Source organism: Salvelinus fontinalis, chromosome 39 (genome assembly GCF_029448725.1).
Source record: "Salvelinus fontinalis isolate EN_2023a chromosome 39, ASM2944872v1, whole genome shotgun sequence".
Taxonomy (NCBI): Eukaryota; Metazoa; Chordata; class Actinopteri; order Salmoniformes; family Salmonidae; genus Salvelinus; species Salvelinus fontinalis.
Genome location: NC_074703.1, coordinates 20,201,235 through 20,218,392, shown reverse-complemented (window position 1 = coordinate 20,218,392; position 17,158 = coordinate 20,201,235). Strand labels below are relative to the sequence as shown.

Below are 17,158 nucleotides of genomic sequence, written 5' to 3'. Positions count from 1 at the left end.
TTGTAGCGTCATACCAAAGAAGACCCGAGGCTGTAATCTCTGCCAAAGGTGCTTCAACAAAGTACAGAGTAAAGGGTCTGAAATCTTATGTAAATGTGATAGACATATATTTTTTTAAATACATTTGCTCAAATTTCTAAAAACCTGTTGTTGCTTCATCATTATGGGGTATTGTGTGTAAATTGATTAGGATTTTTTTTTTTTTATCCATTTTAGAATAAGGCTGTAACAAAATGTGGAAAAAGTAAAGGGGTCTGAAAACTAACCTAATGCACTCTATATGCCCCGTTTATTTATCCTATGGTTCTGACTTTGTGTACAGGGAGAATACTGTAAGAACGGCCCATATTCTGAATTCTGTCGCTGTACATTTCAAAGTGCTTAAGAAATAGTTATATTGACTAAGTCTGTCCTAGCTCGCTCATCAATGTCTTAATTGAAATGACAGATTGCCTCTTATCCGCTCATTCTTCCCTTATGTCAAAGTTTGTGCATCTTAATTGTCAGCCATATCAGCTATGTTTTCTTTTAAAAATGCAGTAAATGAGGCTGAATGAACTGTTTCGCTGCCAGACAAGGCTCTGCTGATAACCAGGTGTAGAGGTGGTAAGGAGGCAATCCATTGTGCTGAAAAGAAAAGCTCTGCTGTTGAGAAAGCTTTATGTAGGCCCAAACAGTTTGTGGTACCGTTAAAATCAAATCAAATTGTATTGGTCACATACACATATTTAGCAGATGCTATTGCGGGTGTAGCGAAATGCTTGTGTTCCTAGCTCCAACAGTGCAGTAGTATCTAACAATTCACAACAATACACACACATCTAAAAGTAAAAGAACGGAATTAAGAAATATATACATGTTAGATTGAGCAATGTCAGAGTGGCATTGACTGAAATACAGTAGAATATAATACAGTCTATACATATGAGACGACTAAAGCAGTATGTAAACATTATTTAAACCGACTAGTGTTCCATTTTTAATGTGGCCAGTGATTCCAAGTATATTTATATAGGGAGGCATATCACCTTTGTCACTGTTATTTTTTAAATTTTATTTATCCATTATTTTACCAGGTAAGTTGACTGAGAACACGTTCTCATTTGCAGCAACGACCTGGGGAATAGTTACAGGGTAGAGGAGGGGGATGAATGAGCCAATTGTAAACTGGGGATTATTAGGTGACCGTGATGGTTTGAGGGCCGGTTTGGGAATTTAGCCAGGACACCGGGGTTAACACCCCTACTCTTACGATAAGTGCCATGGGATCTTTAATGACCTCAGAGAGTCAGGACACTCGTTTAACGTCCCATCCGAAAGACGTCCCTACACAGGGCAGTGTCCCCAATCACTGCCCTGGGGCATTGGTCTATGTTTTAGACCAGAGGAAAGAGTGCCTCCTACTAGCCCTCCAACACCACTTCCAGCAGCATCTGGTCTCCCATCCAGGGACTGACCAGGACCAATCCTGCTTAGCTTCAGAAGCAAGCCAGCAGTGGTATGCAGGGTGGTATGCTGCTGGATATAATGCAATGAATGAATGAATGAATGAATGAAAAGTAATGTAGTGTTGTGGCTTTGCTGGCATGCATCTGAAATGTTTTTGGGGAGTTTGCCCCACCAACATTTACAAGCTAAAATCCCCACTGAGCAATATAGATTTCCCAAAACTAAAATCCGTTACAAACAGTGGACTAAGTTTTTGTAGATTTTACCCTTCACAAAGGTAAAAAAAAAAAAAAAATGTTTAGGGGTGCAAGGGCGAATTTTGTTATTGCACACCAGCACCTCACAGTAGGCGTTTCCTAACGGAAATATGCAAATACATGGTAGAACGCACCAATAAGATCTCGCTAGCTCGTGCTTGGCTCTGCCCACCTTGTTCTGCCCACTTTGACTCATTTGCAGTGGTGTAAAATACTTAATTAAAAACACTTTAAAGTACTCCTTAAGTTGTTTTTGGGGGTATCTGTACTTTGCTATTGAAGAATGTAGTTAAGTTTTACTTAACTACATTCCTAAAAAAAATAAGGTACATTTTACTCCATACATTTTCCCTGACACCCAAAAGTACTGATTATATTTTGAATGCTTAGCCTTAGCAGGACAGGAAAAGGTTCAATTTATGCATTTATCAAGAAAAAAATCCCTGGTCATCACTACTGCCTCTGATCTGGTGGACTCACTAAACACACATGCTTGCTTCATTTGTGAATTATGTCTGAGTGTTCGCTATCTGTAAATTAAAAAAAAACAAGAACATAGTGCTGTCTAGTTAGCTTAATTTAAGGAAATTGAAATGATTTGTACTTTCACTTTTGACACATAAGTATATTTAAAACCAAATACATGTTTTACTTTCACTCAAGTACTATTTTACTGAGTCTCTCACTTTTACTTGAGTCATAAAGGTATCTTTACTTTTACTCAAATATGACAATACGGTACATTTTCCAACACTACAAATTTGTTCCCATTGAAAACGACAGGCTCTGGTCTATCTTGGGTTAGTTTTAGTTGTTGAAATCTTTGGCTATAGTATTTGACATTGGGCGCGTTCAACTGGATCACTTTTCTCAAGTCTTTCAAGGTGTGTTGCATTATGGGGATTAGACATTTCTGACTTGTGCCTACATGTCAACTGCATGGGAGGTTTAGCAATAAGGTGAAAGCAACCGACTCAAGATGAAAGTCGAGGAGTAAAATCAGGGGAGGTCTATCTGCCACAGCCAAAAGTCAGACACTGTGGTGGTTTTCACAGTAAAGCTCAGATGAACATGGCATTGTCAACATAATAAATATACATTTGTCTGTATAAATGTCAAAATAAACTTTACTATTCACCCATATCACACACTCAAACTGGAAACATAACGTGTGTATAATTAATTTGTTAGAGAGAGGTTTCAAATCACATTTCATTTGTATCCCCTGTAGCGTTAAAATGTTGCAAAGTTGCTTCCTGTTTCAGTCATGTACACTGCTCAAAAAAATAAAGGGAAAACTTAAACAACACAATGTAACTCCAAGTCAATCACACTTCTGTGAATCAAACTGTCCACTTAGGAAGCAACACTGATTGAGAATAAATTTCACATGCTGTTGTGCAAATGGAATAGACAACAGGTGGAAATTATAGGCAATTAGCAAGACACCCCCAATAAAGGAGTGGTTCTGCAGGTGGTGACCACAGACCACTTCTCAGTTCCTATGCTTCCTGGCTGATGTTTTGGTCACTTTTGAATGCTGGCGGTGCTCTCACTCTAGTGGTAGCATGAGACGGAGTCTACAACCCACACAAGTGGCTCAGGTAGTGCAGTTCATCCAGGATGGCACATCAATGCGAACTGTGGCAAAAAGGTTTGCTGTGTCTGTCAGCGTAGTGTCCAGAGCATGCAGGCGCTATCAGGAGACAGGCCAGTACATCAGGAGACGTGGAGGAGGCCAACAACCCAGCAGCAGGACCGCTACCTCCGCCTTTGTGCAAGGAGGTGCACTGCCAGCGCCCTGCAAAATGACCTCCAGCAGGCCACAAATGTGCATGTGTCTGCTCAAACGGTCAGAAACAGACTCCATGAGGGTGGTATGAGGGCCCGACGTCCACAGGTGGGGGTTGTGCTTACAGCCCAACACCGTGCAGGACGTTTGGCATTTGCCAGAGAACACCAAGATTGGCAAATTCGCCACTGGCGCCCTGTGCTCTTCACAGATGAAAGCAGGTTCATACTGAGCACATGAGCACATGTGACAGACGTGACAGAGTCTGGAGACGCCGTGGAGAACGTTCTGCTACCTGCAACATCCTCCAGCATGACCGGTTTGGCGATAGGTCAGTCATGGTGTGGGGTGGCATTTCTTTGTGGGGCCGCACAGCCCTCCATGTGCTCGCCAGAGGTAGCCTGACTGCCATTAGGTACCGAGATGAGATCCTCAGACCCCTTGTGAGACCATATGCTGACACAAGCACATTTGTGGCCTGCTGGAGGTCATTTTGCAGGGCTCTGGCAGTGCACCTCCTTGCACTAAGGCGGAGGTACCGGTCCTGCTGATGGGTTGTTGCCCTCCTACGGCCTCCTCCACGTCTCCTGATGTACTGGCCTGTCTCCTGGTAGCGCCTGCATGCTCTGGACACTACGCTGACAGACACAGCAAACCTTTTTGCCACAGTTCGCATTGATGTGCCATCCTGGATGAACTGCACTACCTGAGCCACTTGTGTGGGTTGTAGACTCCGTCTCATGCTACCACTAAAGTGAGATCACCGCCAGCATTCAAAGTGACCAAAACATCAGCCAGGAAGCATAGGAACTGAGAAGTGGTCTGTGGTCACCACCTGCAGAATCACTCCTGTTTTGGGGGGTGTCTTGCTAATTGCCTATAATTTCCACCTTTTGTCTATTCCATTTGCACAACAGCATGTGAAATTTATTGTCAATCAGTGTTGCTTCCTAAGTGGACAGTTTGATTTCACAGAAGTGTGATTGACTTGGAGTTACATTGTGTTGTTTAAGTGTTCCCTTTATTTTTTTGAGCAGTGTATTTGCCCACACTCACATGGGCCAAACAAAAACACCCAAATGATTGACAAATAGTTCCTCCCACAATGGAGGTGGTGGCTGCATGGTGCAGTTGGTGAAAAGCAACTGCAGCGACTTCATAAAAAAACGCATGACCTAAATCACAATTTTTATCATTCACCCAGTCGACATGTAATCGCAAATCAATTTTTATAACCATAATACAACACACTTTGAAAGAAGGTATCGAACCGTGCTCAAAGACTAGACCACAAATAATGATCTGCTCGAACGCGCCCGCTCTCTCGCTTTGCCTGCCAGCAAAACATTGTTGAGCGATTATGAGTTTATGCAACGTGTTTACCTCGGTGTGCTGTGTACAGTAAACACTACACATTGTTACAATGCTTATAAGTGAATTCTTCATTATGGTAAATCAACCAACGTTATTGTCATCGCAACTTTTTTACGAGAACAGGGTTGTAGAAGTGACTCTGAACCGCGTTATGTTGGGATTTTGGAAGGAGATTGAGACGAGGAGAAAACGCTCTGCGAGCTTCAATTGTATTTCTAAAGATGGTAAGCACGCAACTCTATTATTATAAGGACTAGTTTTTAGACAGACCAGCCGTTTCATTGGCCAGTGTTAATTCGGATAGCCGTAGTAACAGCAAATATGTTATTTTTGCTATTACAAATTCAGTTTAGGAAAAAGTACCCAATTGTCATACTTGAGTAAAAGTAAAGATACCTTAATACAGGGGTATTCACTTGGAGGGTCTAGTGTCTGCAGGTTTTTCTTTTCAATTAAGCTCTAGACAAGCAGTGTGGGGAGTTCCTTGCTAATTAGTGACCTCAATGAAATAAGCGAAAACCCGCAAACACTTGGCGCTCCATGGAATGAGTTTGACAGCTGTGCATTAATAGAAAATAAAGTGAAAGTCATTCAAATACTATTTGAGTAAAAGTCCAAAAGTATGTGGTTTTAAATATACTTAAGTATCTAAAGTATATGTATTTGCTCAAATATACTAAAGTACCAAAAGTAAAAAATAATTTAAAAGTCCTTATATTTAAGCAAACCAGATGGCACCATTTTCTTTTTATAATTTACTGATAGCCAGCAGTGCGCTCCAATATTCAGACATAATTTACAAACGAAGCATTTCTCTTTAGTGAGACTGCCAGATAGTAGGGATGACCTGGGATGTTCTGTTGATAAGTCCTTGAATTGGGCAATTTTCCTGTCCTGATAAGCATTCAAATTTAATGGAGTACTTTTAGGTGTCAGGGAATATATATGGCGTAAAAAGTACAGTATTTTCTTTAGGAATGTAGTGAAGTAAAAGTCAAAGTTGTCAAAAATATAAATAATGAAGTACAGATACACCAAAAAACTACGTAAGTTGTACTTTAAAGTATTGTTACTAAAGTACTTTATGCCACTGTACAAGTTCAATTGTGGGGTATTTACAATAAACAGGAACATATCTGAAATACTGAACAAAAATGAAACATTTAAAGTGTTGGTCCCATGTTTCATGAGCTGAACCTAAAGATCCCAGAAATGTTCCATACTCACAAAAAGCGTATTTCTCTCAGATTTTGTGCACAAATGTGTTTACATCCCTGTTAATGAGCATTTCTCATTTGCCACGATAATCCATCCATCTGAGAGGTGTGGCATATCAAGAAGCTGATTAAACAGCATGATCATTACAAAGGCGCACCTTGTGCTGGGGACAAAAAAGCCACTCAAATGTGCAGATTTTCTGGATTTTTTTTCTCATTTTGTCTGTCATAGTTGAAGTGTACCTATGATGAAAATTACAGGCCTCTCTCATCTTTTTAAGTAGGAGAACTTGCACAATTGGTGGCTGACTAAATACTTTTTTGCCCCACTGTATATTGAATTGTTACCTTCACCATATATGGCCTTTTATCAAAACCATGCAGGGGTAACTGAAGTGTTTGTTATAATGTCAGTCTCATGTAGCAAGGGTCTGTCTGAATTCAACAACATGTAAAACTTTTTCCTACCAAATCAACTGCTACAGTTGAAGTCGGAAGTTTACATACACCTTAGCCAAATACATTTAAACTCAGTTTTTCACAGTTCCTGACATTTAAACCTCGTAAAAATTCCCTGTCTTACGTCCGTTAGGATCACCACTTCATTTTAAGAATGTGAAATGTCAGAATAATAGTAGAGAATTATTTATTTCAGCTTTTATTTCTTTCATCACAGTCCCAGTGGGTCAGAAGTTTACATACACTCAATTAGTATTCGGCAGCATTGCCTTTAAATAGTTTTACTTGGGTCAAATGTTCCGGGTAGCGTTCCACAAGCTTCCCACAATAAGTTGGGTGAATTTTGGCCCATTCCTCCTGACAGAGCTGGTGTAACGGAGTCAGGTTTATAGGCCTCCTTGCTTCTACATGCTTTTTCAGTTCTGTCCACACATTTTCTATAGGATTAAGGTCAGGGCTTTGTGATAGCCACTCCAATACCTTGACTTTGTTGTCCTTAAGCCTATTTGCCACAACTTTGGAAGTATGCTTGGGGTCATTGTCCATTTGGAAGACCCATTTGCGACCAAGCTTTAACTTCCTGACTGATGTCTTGTGATGCTGCTTCAATATATCCACATAATTTTCCATCCCCATGATGCCATCTATTTTGTGAAGTGCAACAGTCCCTCCTGCAGCAAAGCACCCCCACAACATGATGTTGCCACCCCCGTGCTTCAAGTTTGGGATGGTGTTCTTCTGCTTGCAAGCCTCCCCCTTTGTCCTCCGAACATAACAATGGTCATTATGGCCAAACAGTTCTATTTTGGTTTCATCAGACCAGAGAACATTTCTCCAAAAAGTACGATCTTTGTCCCCATGTGCAGTTGTAAACCGTAGTCTGGCTTTTTTATGGCGGTTTTGGGGCAATGGCTTCTTCCTTGCTCAGCGGCCTTTCAGGTTATGTCGATATATGACTCGTTTTACTCTGGATATAGATTTCTTTGTACCCGTCTCCTCCAGCATCTTCACAAGGTCCTTTGCTGTTGTTCTGGGATTGATTTGCACTTTTCGCGCCAAAGTACGTTCATCTCTAGGAGACAGAATGCGTCTCCTTCCTGAGCGGTATGACGGCTGCGTGGTCCCATGGTGTTTATACTTGCGTACTATTGCTTGTCCAGATGAATGTGGTACCTTCAGGCATTTGGAAATTGCTCCCAAGGATGGACCAGACTTGTGGAGGTCCCCCCCAAAAAATTCTGAGGTCTTGGCTGATTTCTTTTAATTTGCCCTTGATGTCAAGCAAAGAGGCACGGATTTTGATGGTAGGCCTTGAAATGCATCCACAGGTAAACCTCCAATTGACTCAAATTTTGTCAATTAGCCTATCAGAAACTTCTAAAGCCATGACATAATTCTCTGGAATTTTCCAAGCTGTTTAAATTAAAGGCACAGTCAACTTAGTGTATGTAAGGTTCTGACCCACTGGAATTGTGATACAGTGAAATAATCGGTCTGTTAACAATTGTTGGAAAAATGACTTGTCATGCACAAAGTAGATGTCCTAACCGACTTGCCAAAACTATAGTTTGTTAAAAGGAAATTTGTGGAGTGGTTGAAAAACGAGTTTTCATGACTACATCCTAAGTGTATGTAAACCTCCGACTTCAACTGTTTATCTTAGCCAAATACATTTAAACTCAGTTTTTCACAATTCCTGACATTTAATCCTAGTAAAAATGCCCTCTGGTTATGAAATGTCTTTATATTTAAAGATAAACTTAAAGCACTAATATCTGACATGTAAGTAGGTGTTATTCAATCTGCCACTGTATTCTGCCTCACTGGCTTTGTTTATCCAAGTGAATGAGGTCCTTACCATCCTATTACACCAGTAAGTAGAGTGATTATCATCACTTAACATTGCGCACTGCCATTGGCCTTTCTCTAAGTGGAACCAAATGGCCTTTAATAACCCTCTAAAGCGCTCAGGTCAATGTTCACCCATGGGAAGCAATATCAAACGTGCACACACACACACACACCCTCGACTAGCACACTGACAACAAGGGTCACTGTCCTTATCTGTGAACTAAAAAAGGGGCGGGTTAGTCAGGGTGTTAACCTGGCTAATAACTCATTAGGGCATTTCCTTCGAAAAGGACCCATGAGCACCAACGTGAAGTTCGTAGGAGCTTATAAAATTGTGTGTCATATGAATGCTAAGAGTCTGTATTTTACTGTATTTGCTGGTTTTAAGTATTACACTTTCAAATCACTCTTTGTTGACTGTTGCTGGGTGCTATCGTCCTCCATCAACACCGGCCTGTACCCTACCTGCCCTAAGCTCTCTCCTGGCCCCTTACACCAAGTCTGAATTTGTCCTGCTAGGTGACGTGAACTGGGACATGCTTAAACCAACTGACCAAGTCCTAAAGCAATGGGATTCCCTAAAAATTTCTCTGATTATTACCAATCCCACAAGGTATGACTCCAAACACCCAGAAAAGGCTACTCTTCTTTGTTATCCTCACAGATTATCCTGATCGGTATCAGTGTGGGGTTTTCTGTAATGACCTTAGAGATCACTGTTTTACAGTCTGTGTTCGTAATGGCTGCTCAGTGATATGACCTGTCCTGATTTGTCATAGACTCTTGCTAAAAAACTTCAATGAGCAAGCCTCCCTTAATGAACTGACCTCTGTAAAATGGTATAGAATCAGCTTGATCCCCTCTGTCAAAGACGCTTGGACCTTCGTTTGATGTTTTCAGTGGTATTGTTGACGAACACGCCCCCATAAAGAAAATGAGAATTAAAGATAGGTTCAGCCCCTGGTTCGACAGTGATCTTGCAGAGTTACTCCACCTCAAATTGCATTTGGCTAAAGGCTCGGCACTTGCATTCTCAGGCTGACTGGCTTTCGTTGAGGCAAATGAGAAAAAGGTGCACTCAGGCTGTCCGGAAGGTCAAAGTTAGTTACTTTAAGGGGCATTTCTCTCTCTCTGGGTCTAACCCCAAGAAGTTCTGGAAACCGGTTAAAGACCTGGAGAATAAACCCTTCTCCTCACAGCTACCCACGTCCCTTAAAGTTGATGTTGTGGTTGTTACTGGCAAGATACACATGGCTGAGCTCTTTAATCACCACTTCATTAAGTCAGGATCCCTATTTGATTCAGCCATGCCTCCTTGCCCGTCCAACATTTCCTCATCTCCCACCCCTTCTAATGCGACTATCCCTGATGCTTCTCCCTCTTTTTCCCCTGCTCCTCTACAAAGTCTTTCCCTGCAGGCAGTCACTAAGTCCGAGGTGCAAAAGGAGCTCCTTAAACTTGACCCCCAATAAACATCTGGGTCAGATGTTTTACACCCTTTCTTCTATAAGGTCGCTGCCCCTATCATTGCCAAGCCTATCTCCGACCTTTCTAACCTGTCTTTCCTTTCTGGTGAGGTTCCCATTGCTTGGAAGGCAGCCACGGTTCGTCCGTTATTTAAAGGGGGAGATTAAGCTGATCCTAACTGATATAGGCCTATTTCTATTTTGCCCTGTTAATCAAAAGTGTTGAAAAAACTTGTCAATAATCAATTGACTGACTTTCTTAATGTCTATAGTACTCTCTCTGGTATGCAATCTGGTTTCCACTCAGGTTATGGATGTGTCACTGCAACCTTAAAGGTCCTCAATGATGTCACCATTGCCCTTGATTCTAAGCAACATTGTGCTGCTATTTTGATTGATGTTGCCAAAGCTTTTGATAGGGTAGACCATTCTGTTCTTGTGGGCCGGCTAAGGAGTATTGGTGTTTCTGAGGGGTCTTTGGGCTGGTTTGCTAACTACCTCTCTCAAAGAGTGCAGTGTATAAAATCAGAATCTGCTGTCTCAGCCACTGCCTGTCACCAAGGGAGTACCCCAAGGCTCAATCCTAGGCCTCACGCTCTTATCAATTTACCTCAACCACATAGCTCATGCAGTAGGAAGCTCTCTCATCCATTTATATGCAGATGAAACTCTACTCAGCTGGCCCCTCCCTGGATTTTGTGTTAAATGCTCTACAACAAAGCTTTCTTAGTGTCCATCAAGCTTTCTCTACCCTTGACCTTGTTCTGAAAACCTCCAAAACAAAGCTCATGTGGTTTGGTAAGAAGAATGCCCCTCTCCCCACAGGTGTGATTACTACCTCCTGAGGGTTTAGAGCTTGAGGTAGTCACCTCATACAAGTGGTGTATGGCTAGACTGTACACTGTTCCCTCAGCACATATCAAAGCTGCAGGATAGGCTTTGTTTCCTCTATCGTAATCGCTCCTCTTTCACCCCAGCTGCCAAACTAACCCTAATTCAGATGACCATCCTACCCATGCTAGATTACGGAGACATAATTTATCGATCGCAGGTAAGGGTGCTCTCGAGTGGCTAGATGTTCTTTACCATTTGGCCATCAGATTTGCCACCAATGCTCCTTTATAGGACACATCACTGCACTCTATCCTCTTCTGTAAACTGGTCGTCTCTGTATACCCGTCGCAAGACCCACTGGTTGATGCTTATTTATAAAACCCTCTTAGGCTTCAGTCCCCCTTATCTGAGATATCTACACGCATCCCTTGGTCGCTCCTCTTTTCAGTTCGCTGCAGCTAGCGACTGGAACGAGCTGCAACAAACACTCAAACTGGACAGTTTCATCTCAATCTCTTCATTCAAAGACTCAATCATGGACACTCTTACTGACAGTTGTGGCTGCTTTGCATGATATATTGTTGTCTCTACCTTCTTGCCCTTTGTGCTGTTGTCTGTGCCCAATAATAATGCTTGTACCATGTTGTGTTGCTACCATGTTGTGTTGCTGCCTTGCTATGTTGTTGTTTTAGGTCTCTCTTTATGTAGTGTTGTCTCTTGTCGTGACGTGTGTTTTGTCGATTTTATTTATATTTATATGATTATTTTTTTATCCCAGCCCCCGTCCCTGCAGGAGGCCTTTTGGTAGGCAGTCATTGTAAATATGAATTTGTTCTTAACTGGCTTGTCTCGTTAAATAAAAATAAATACATTGTTGGGAAATAATCATAGAAGGCAAAGTTTAAACCACAGAATCGTCTAGAATGTCATTGTATACTGTAGCGTTCAGATTTCCCTTCACCGGAACTAAGGGGCCTAGCCCAAACCATGAAAAACAGCCCCAGACCATTATTCTTCCTACAGCAAACTTTACAGTTGGCACTGCATTGGGGTAGGTAGTGTTCTCCTGGCATCCGCCAAACCCAGATTTGTCTGTCGGACTGCCAGGTGGTGAAGCGTGATTCATCACTCCAGTGAACGTGTTTCCACTGCTCCAGAGTCCAATGGGGATGAGCTTTACACCACTCCAGCCAACGTTTGGCATTGTGCATGGTGATCACGTGCTGCTGCTTGGCCATGGAAACCCATTTCATGAAGCTACCAATTAACAGTTCTTGTGCTGACGTTGCTTCCATTGGCAGTTTGGAACTTGGTAGTGAGTGTTGCAACTGAAGAGTTTTACGCGCTTCAGCGGTCCCGTTCTGTGAGCTTGTGTGGCCTTCCACTTCGCGGCTGAGCAGTTGTTGCTCCTAGACTTTGCTACTTCACAATAACAGCACATACAGTTGACCAGGGCAGACATTTTATGAAGTGACTTTTTGTAAAGGTGGCATACTATGACGGTGAAGGATGCCACCTTCACTGTCACGTTGAAATTCACTGAGCTCTTAAGGAAGGCTATTATACTGCCAGTGTTTGTCTATGGAGATTACATGGCTGTACGCATATTTTTTTTTTATGTACACCTTTCAGCAACAGGTGTAGCTGAAATAGCCTAATCCACTAATTTGAAGGGGTGCCCACATACTTTTGTATATATAGTGTATCATGGTATGTTTGGAAAGTACAGTATTGTCCAGCACAATACTGTTGAGAGCACAGTACAGTAGTGAGGGAGAGAGCCACTGCCGTATTAAAATCATAGTAGGCCCTGCTACGTCATCCTCCCCTCCAGATCTTTACTTATGACTGAGTCAATATAGTAAATTAACATTGATCCTGTGCAGTACAGCTGCGCATATATTGCCTTTCCATGACCTCAGGGTAGCTACAGGAAGTAGGATCCACTAATGGGAATTTTAGAATGACTGCATGTTGTCATTTTCCCACAGTGGTTATGATTAGGATTGTTGGAGGGTTAGCTGGTTCAAAATCGCTTACAGGAAACTTATTTTAGCGTGAGTTTGGCCTCTTGGCCTATTTGTATAGGGGTAGATCTGGAGCGTGAAGGAGAATCCAAAACAATACAATATGTACTGTTTGTGCATACAGTACAGAGCAGGAATCCTGTCTGTCAGAATGCCACCTGACTACATTATGGGAGACTCCGGGCAAAGTTTATTATACACTGCTAAAAAAAATAAAGGGAACACTTAAACAACACAATGTAACTCCAAGTCAATCACACTTCTGTGAAATCAAACTGTCCACTTAAGAAGCAACACTGATTGAGAATAAATTTCACATGCTATTGTGCAAATGGAATAGACAACAGGTGGAAATTATAGGCAATTAGCAAGACACCCCCAATAAAGGAGTGGTTCTGCAGGTGGTGACCACAGACCACTTCTCAGTTCCTATGCTTCCTGGCTGATGTTTTGGTCACTTTTGAATGCTGGCGGTGCTTTCACTCTAGTGGTAGCATGAGACGGAGTCTACAACCCACACAAGTGGCTCAGGTAGTGCAGCTCATCCAGGATGGCACATCAATGCGAGCTGTGGCAAAAAGGTTTGCTGTGTCTGTCAGCGTAGTGTCCAGAGCACGGAGGCGCTACCAGGAGACAGGCCAGTACATCAGGAGACGTGGAGGAGGCCATAGGAGGGCAACAACCCAGCAGCAGGACCGCTACCTCCGCCTTTGTGCAAGGAGGAGCACTGCCAGAGCCCTGCCAAATGACCTCTCGCATCCCACAACTGTCCCTGAGCATGTTTGCAATATTTTATTTCTGGCACAGAAGGACACGTCGACCAATAGAATAGGTCAACTTTTATACTATGGGGGATAGTAGATTGACATAGGCTAGTGCTTTTGCTGTTCGTTAGGACTACTCATCTTGTTGGCTGACAAAAAGTTGGCTAAATGTGGACAGTTTTTCTGACATCTTCAATGTGCGCCTTGGAATTCGATAAGAGGGATATGCGCAGTTGTGTCCCCGATGTCTGTCTTCACTTGTAGCCTACTTCTTAGCTGAGATGCTTGTGAGAAGGACCCGATCACGTGATGGCATTGGCTAATAAGAATTGAGATCTGAGAGAGCCATGTGAGTGAGAGGTGCTTTGGAGCACGGCAGCCGGCAGAAGGGAATTATAAATGTTATATTCAGCCCAAGAGCACGGATTTTTTTACGAGGCATTACAGCCACACATACCGATGGGTTATTCGATGCCTGGCGAGGATATTATCTTGTGAGAGAATGATGTGTGCAGCCTGCACAAGAAACAAATCAGATCTTATGCCTTTCATGCAACTTTTTACAAATCATCATTAGTCGAATCATGTTGCCTTTGAATGTATTCAAAATCGAAATATATAGCCAACTTTTGTATCCCAACTAAAGTTGCATAAAAAACTAAAAATTAAGTATATAGGAGGACCTGATTCTTTGTAAACCGCTCAACACAGAATATGGGCATTTGCACACTTCCTTAGAAATCGTTAGGAGAAAATATCATTTTATTCAGCTATGTTCAGTTGTATTCTTTATACTATAAAAAAATGGTTTAGATCAGTGGTTCCAAAACCTTTTATAGTCCCGGACCCCTTCAAACATTAAACCTCCAGCTGCGTACCCCCACTAGCACCAGGGTCAGCGCACTCTCAAATGTTGTTTTTTGCCATCATTGTAAGCCTGCCACACACGCACTATACGATACATTTATTAAATATAAGAATCAGTGTGAGTTTTTGTCACAACCTGGCTTGTGGGAAGTGACAAGGAGCCCTTATAGGACCAGGGCACAAATAATAATATAATCAATAATTTTGCTCTTTATTTAGCCATCTTACATAGGTACGTGGTTGCAAAAGGCATCAGTGTCTTAACAGCGCGATTTGCCAAGGCAGGATACTCTGAGCGCCACTCTATCCAGAAATCTGGCGGTGGCATTTGATTAAATTCAATTTTCACAAAACTGCTTGTTGCAATTTCGAAGAGGCTCTCTTGTTCAGATATCGGTAAGTGGACTGTAGGCAGGGCATGAAAGGGATAACGAATCCAGTTGTTTGTGTGGTTCGTTTCGGGAAAGTACCTGCGTAATTGCGCACCCAAGTCACTCAGGTGCTTCGCTATATCACGTTTGACATTGTCCGTAAGCTTGAGTTCATTTGCACACAAAAAATCATACAATGATGGAAAGACCTGTGTGTTGTCCAGACAGGGAAGAGCTCCTACTTTTTAATCAAAGCCTCAATTATGTCCCGCACATGGAATATAGTTGCGGAGAGTCCCTGTAATCCTAGATTCAGATCATTCAGGCGAGGAGGAAAAAAGATAGGCCAGTCGTGTGAGAAACTCGTCATCATGCAAGCGAAAGAAAATTATGATCAGTAAAGAAAACTTTAAGCTTGTCTCTCAATTTTAAAAAAAATTGTCAATACTTTGCCCCTTGATAACCAGCGCACTTCTGTATGTTGTAAAAGCTTTACATGTTCGCTGCCCATATCATTGCATAATGCAGAAAATACACGAGCGTTCAGAGGCCTTGCTTTAACAAAGTTAACCATTTTCACTGTAGTGTCAGGCATTCCCTTGGCAGCAAGAGCCTCTCGGTGGATGCTGCAGTGTACCCAAGTAGCGTCAGGAGCAACTGCTTGCACACGCGTTACCACTCCACTATGTCTCCCTGTCATGGCTTTTGCGCCATCAGTACAGATCCCAACACATCTTGACCACCAAAGTCCATTTGATGTCACAAAGCTGTTCAATACTTAAAAAATATAATCTCCTGTTGTCCTGGTTTCCAGTGGTTTGCAGAAGAGGGTGTCTTCATTAATTGACCCCCCATAAACTTAACGAACATGTGCCAGGCCTGCCACCTCTGACTCATCCAGCTGTAACGCATATAATTCAATGGCTTGTATTCGAAGCAGTAACTGTTTCAAAACATCTCCTGCCATGTCACTGATGCATCGTGAAACAGTGTTGTTTTCTGAAGTCATTGTATAGTTTTTGTGGGCCTTTTCCCCCAGCATTGTCCCAGCCACATCCGCGGCAGCAGGAAGAATTAAATCCTCCACAATAGTATGGGGCTTGCCTGTCCTTGCCACTCGGTAGCTCGCCATATAAGATGCTTCTAGCCCCTTCTTATTAATGGGATCTATTGCTTTTATACATGTTTTACTACTCGAACGTCGTATTAATTCCCACTCAAACTCCCGTGGCTTATTTTTCAAATTGGCAGGATTCTAAATGTCTGCACAAGAGTGAAGGTTTCATCGAGTTGTGAGTATTTTTGCACATATAACACACTGGCTGAGGAAAGGCACTACTCCCAATATAAGTGAACCCCAAATCAATGTAGTTCTCATCATATTTGCTCCTCTTCGATGGTCCAACGTCCCTGTGCTGTTCGGTAAGGGGGCAGTAGCTCTTCGGGTGCATCAGATTCACAACTGTCAGTGTCCATGCTAGCTGTGCTAGCAACAAATGTAGAATTACTGATGCTAGCATTGGATGTGCTCGTGGAAGCAGAACAACTTGTCTTTGACAGGTGCAGGTGTAGTACTGCTGGTAGTAGCAGTATTACCAGTAGAGCTGGTATGTGTCTCTAAGGACGCGGGCCTTACTTTTTGAAATAATTCATACATTTCCGAGCAAACTGAATGAGCAGCAGCTACGTTTGGCCACATACGGACCATAAGTGGAATTCCAGCGAGAGAGTAGTGGTTCATGTGATTGGATGTTAATTATTTGACTAGGCTACCTGTATTTGAAATTGTCTTGTTAATTCCCTGAACACTAGATGGTTACATTTTATTTGGGGCGGTGAAACGAGGCTACTCAAGCGAGAGAGAAAAACATCACCCAAATGTAAAGCCACGTTGGAAAATCTAAATGGACTGTTTGAAAATGTGAATCACATTTTTCTTTGGTGTACCCCCATTTTATAGTCATTGCGTATACCCCTGGGGTTAGGTGCCCCAGTTTGGGAATAAAGGGCTATATTAAATGGGTTTTATCAACTTTTTTCAAATGTAGATGTTCCAAAGGTCTGCATCAGGCTATGTGTGGAAGCCGGGAGATGAATTAATCTTAATGTTCATTAATTCATTAACGGTCAATTACCGAGAGACCGGCAGTTATTTGCGTGACAATCCCCAGCTGACAAAATCTCATGACCACCACAACCCTAATTTACATTACGTTTGATTCATGTAGCAGACGCTCTTCTCCAGAGCGACTGACAGTTAGTGCATTCATCTTGAAATAGCTAGGTGAGACAGCTGTATCATGTATCACAATTGTATCATGTGCGTTTTCCCTCAACAAGGTATTTATCAGCAAAGTCAATGCAAGTGGGAAAAGAGAAGTGCCTTTTTTTGGGAGGGGTGGCTGGGGGCTCCGTGAAGGTTATTTAAGA

General features: G+C 42.3%; 1 protein-coding gene across 1 annotated transcript in view; it reads left to right on the top strand.

Annotated features, from left to right (window-relative positions):
• Positions 1–4,642: 4,642 nt before the first annotated feature.
• Positions 4,643–17,158, top strand: part of cerk (ceramide kinase) — a 32,193-nt gene continuing 19,677 nt past the window's right edge. Inside the window, exon 1 of the mRNA XM_055905872.1 lies at positions 4,643–5,096. Coding sequence (XP_055761847.1) covers positions 4,922–5,096 — 175 coding nt within the window. The 5' untranslated portion in view covers positions 4,643–4,921. The remainder of the gene's footprint in view (positions 5,097–17,158) is intronic.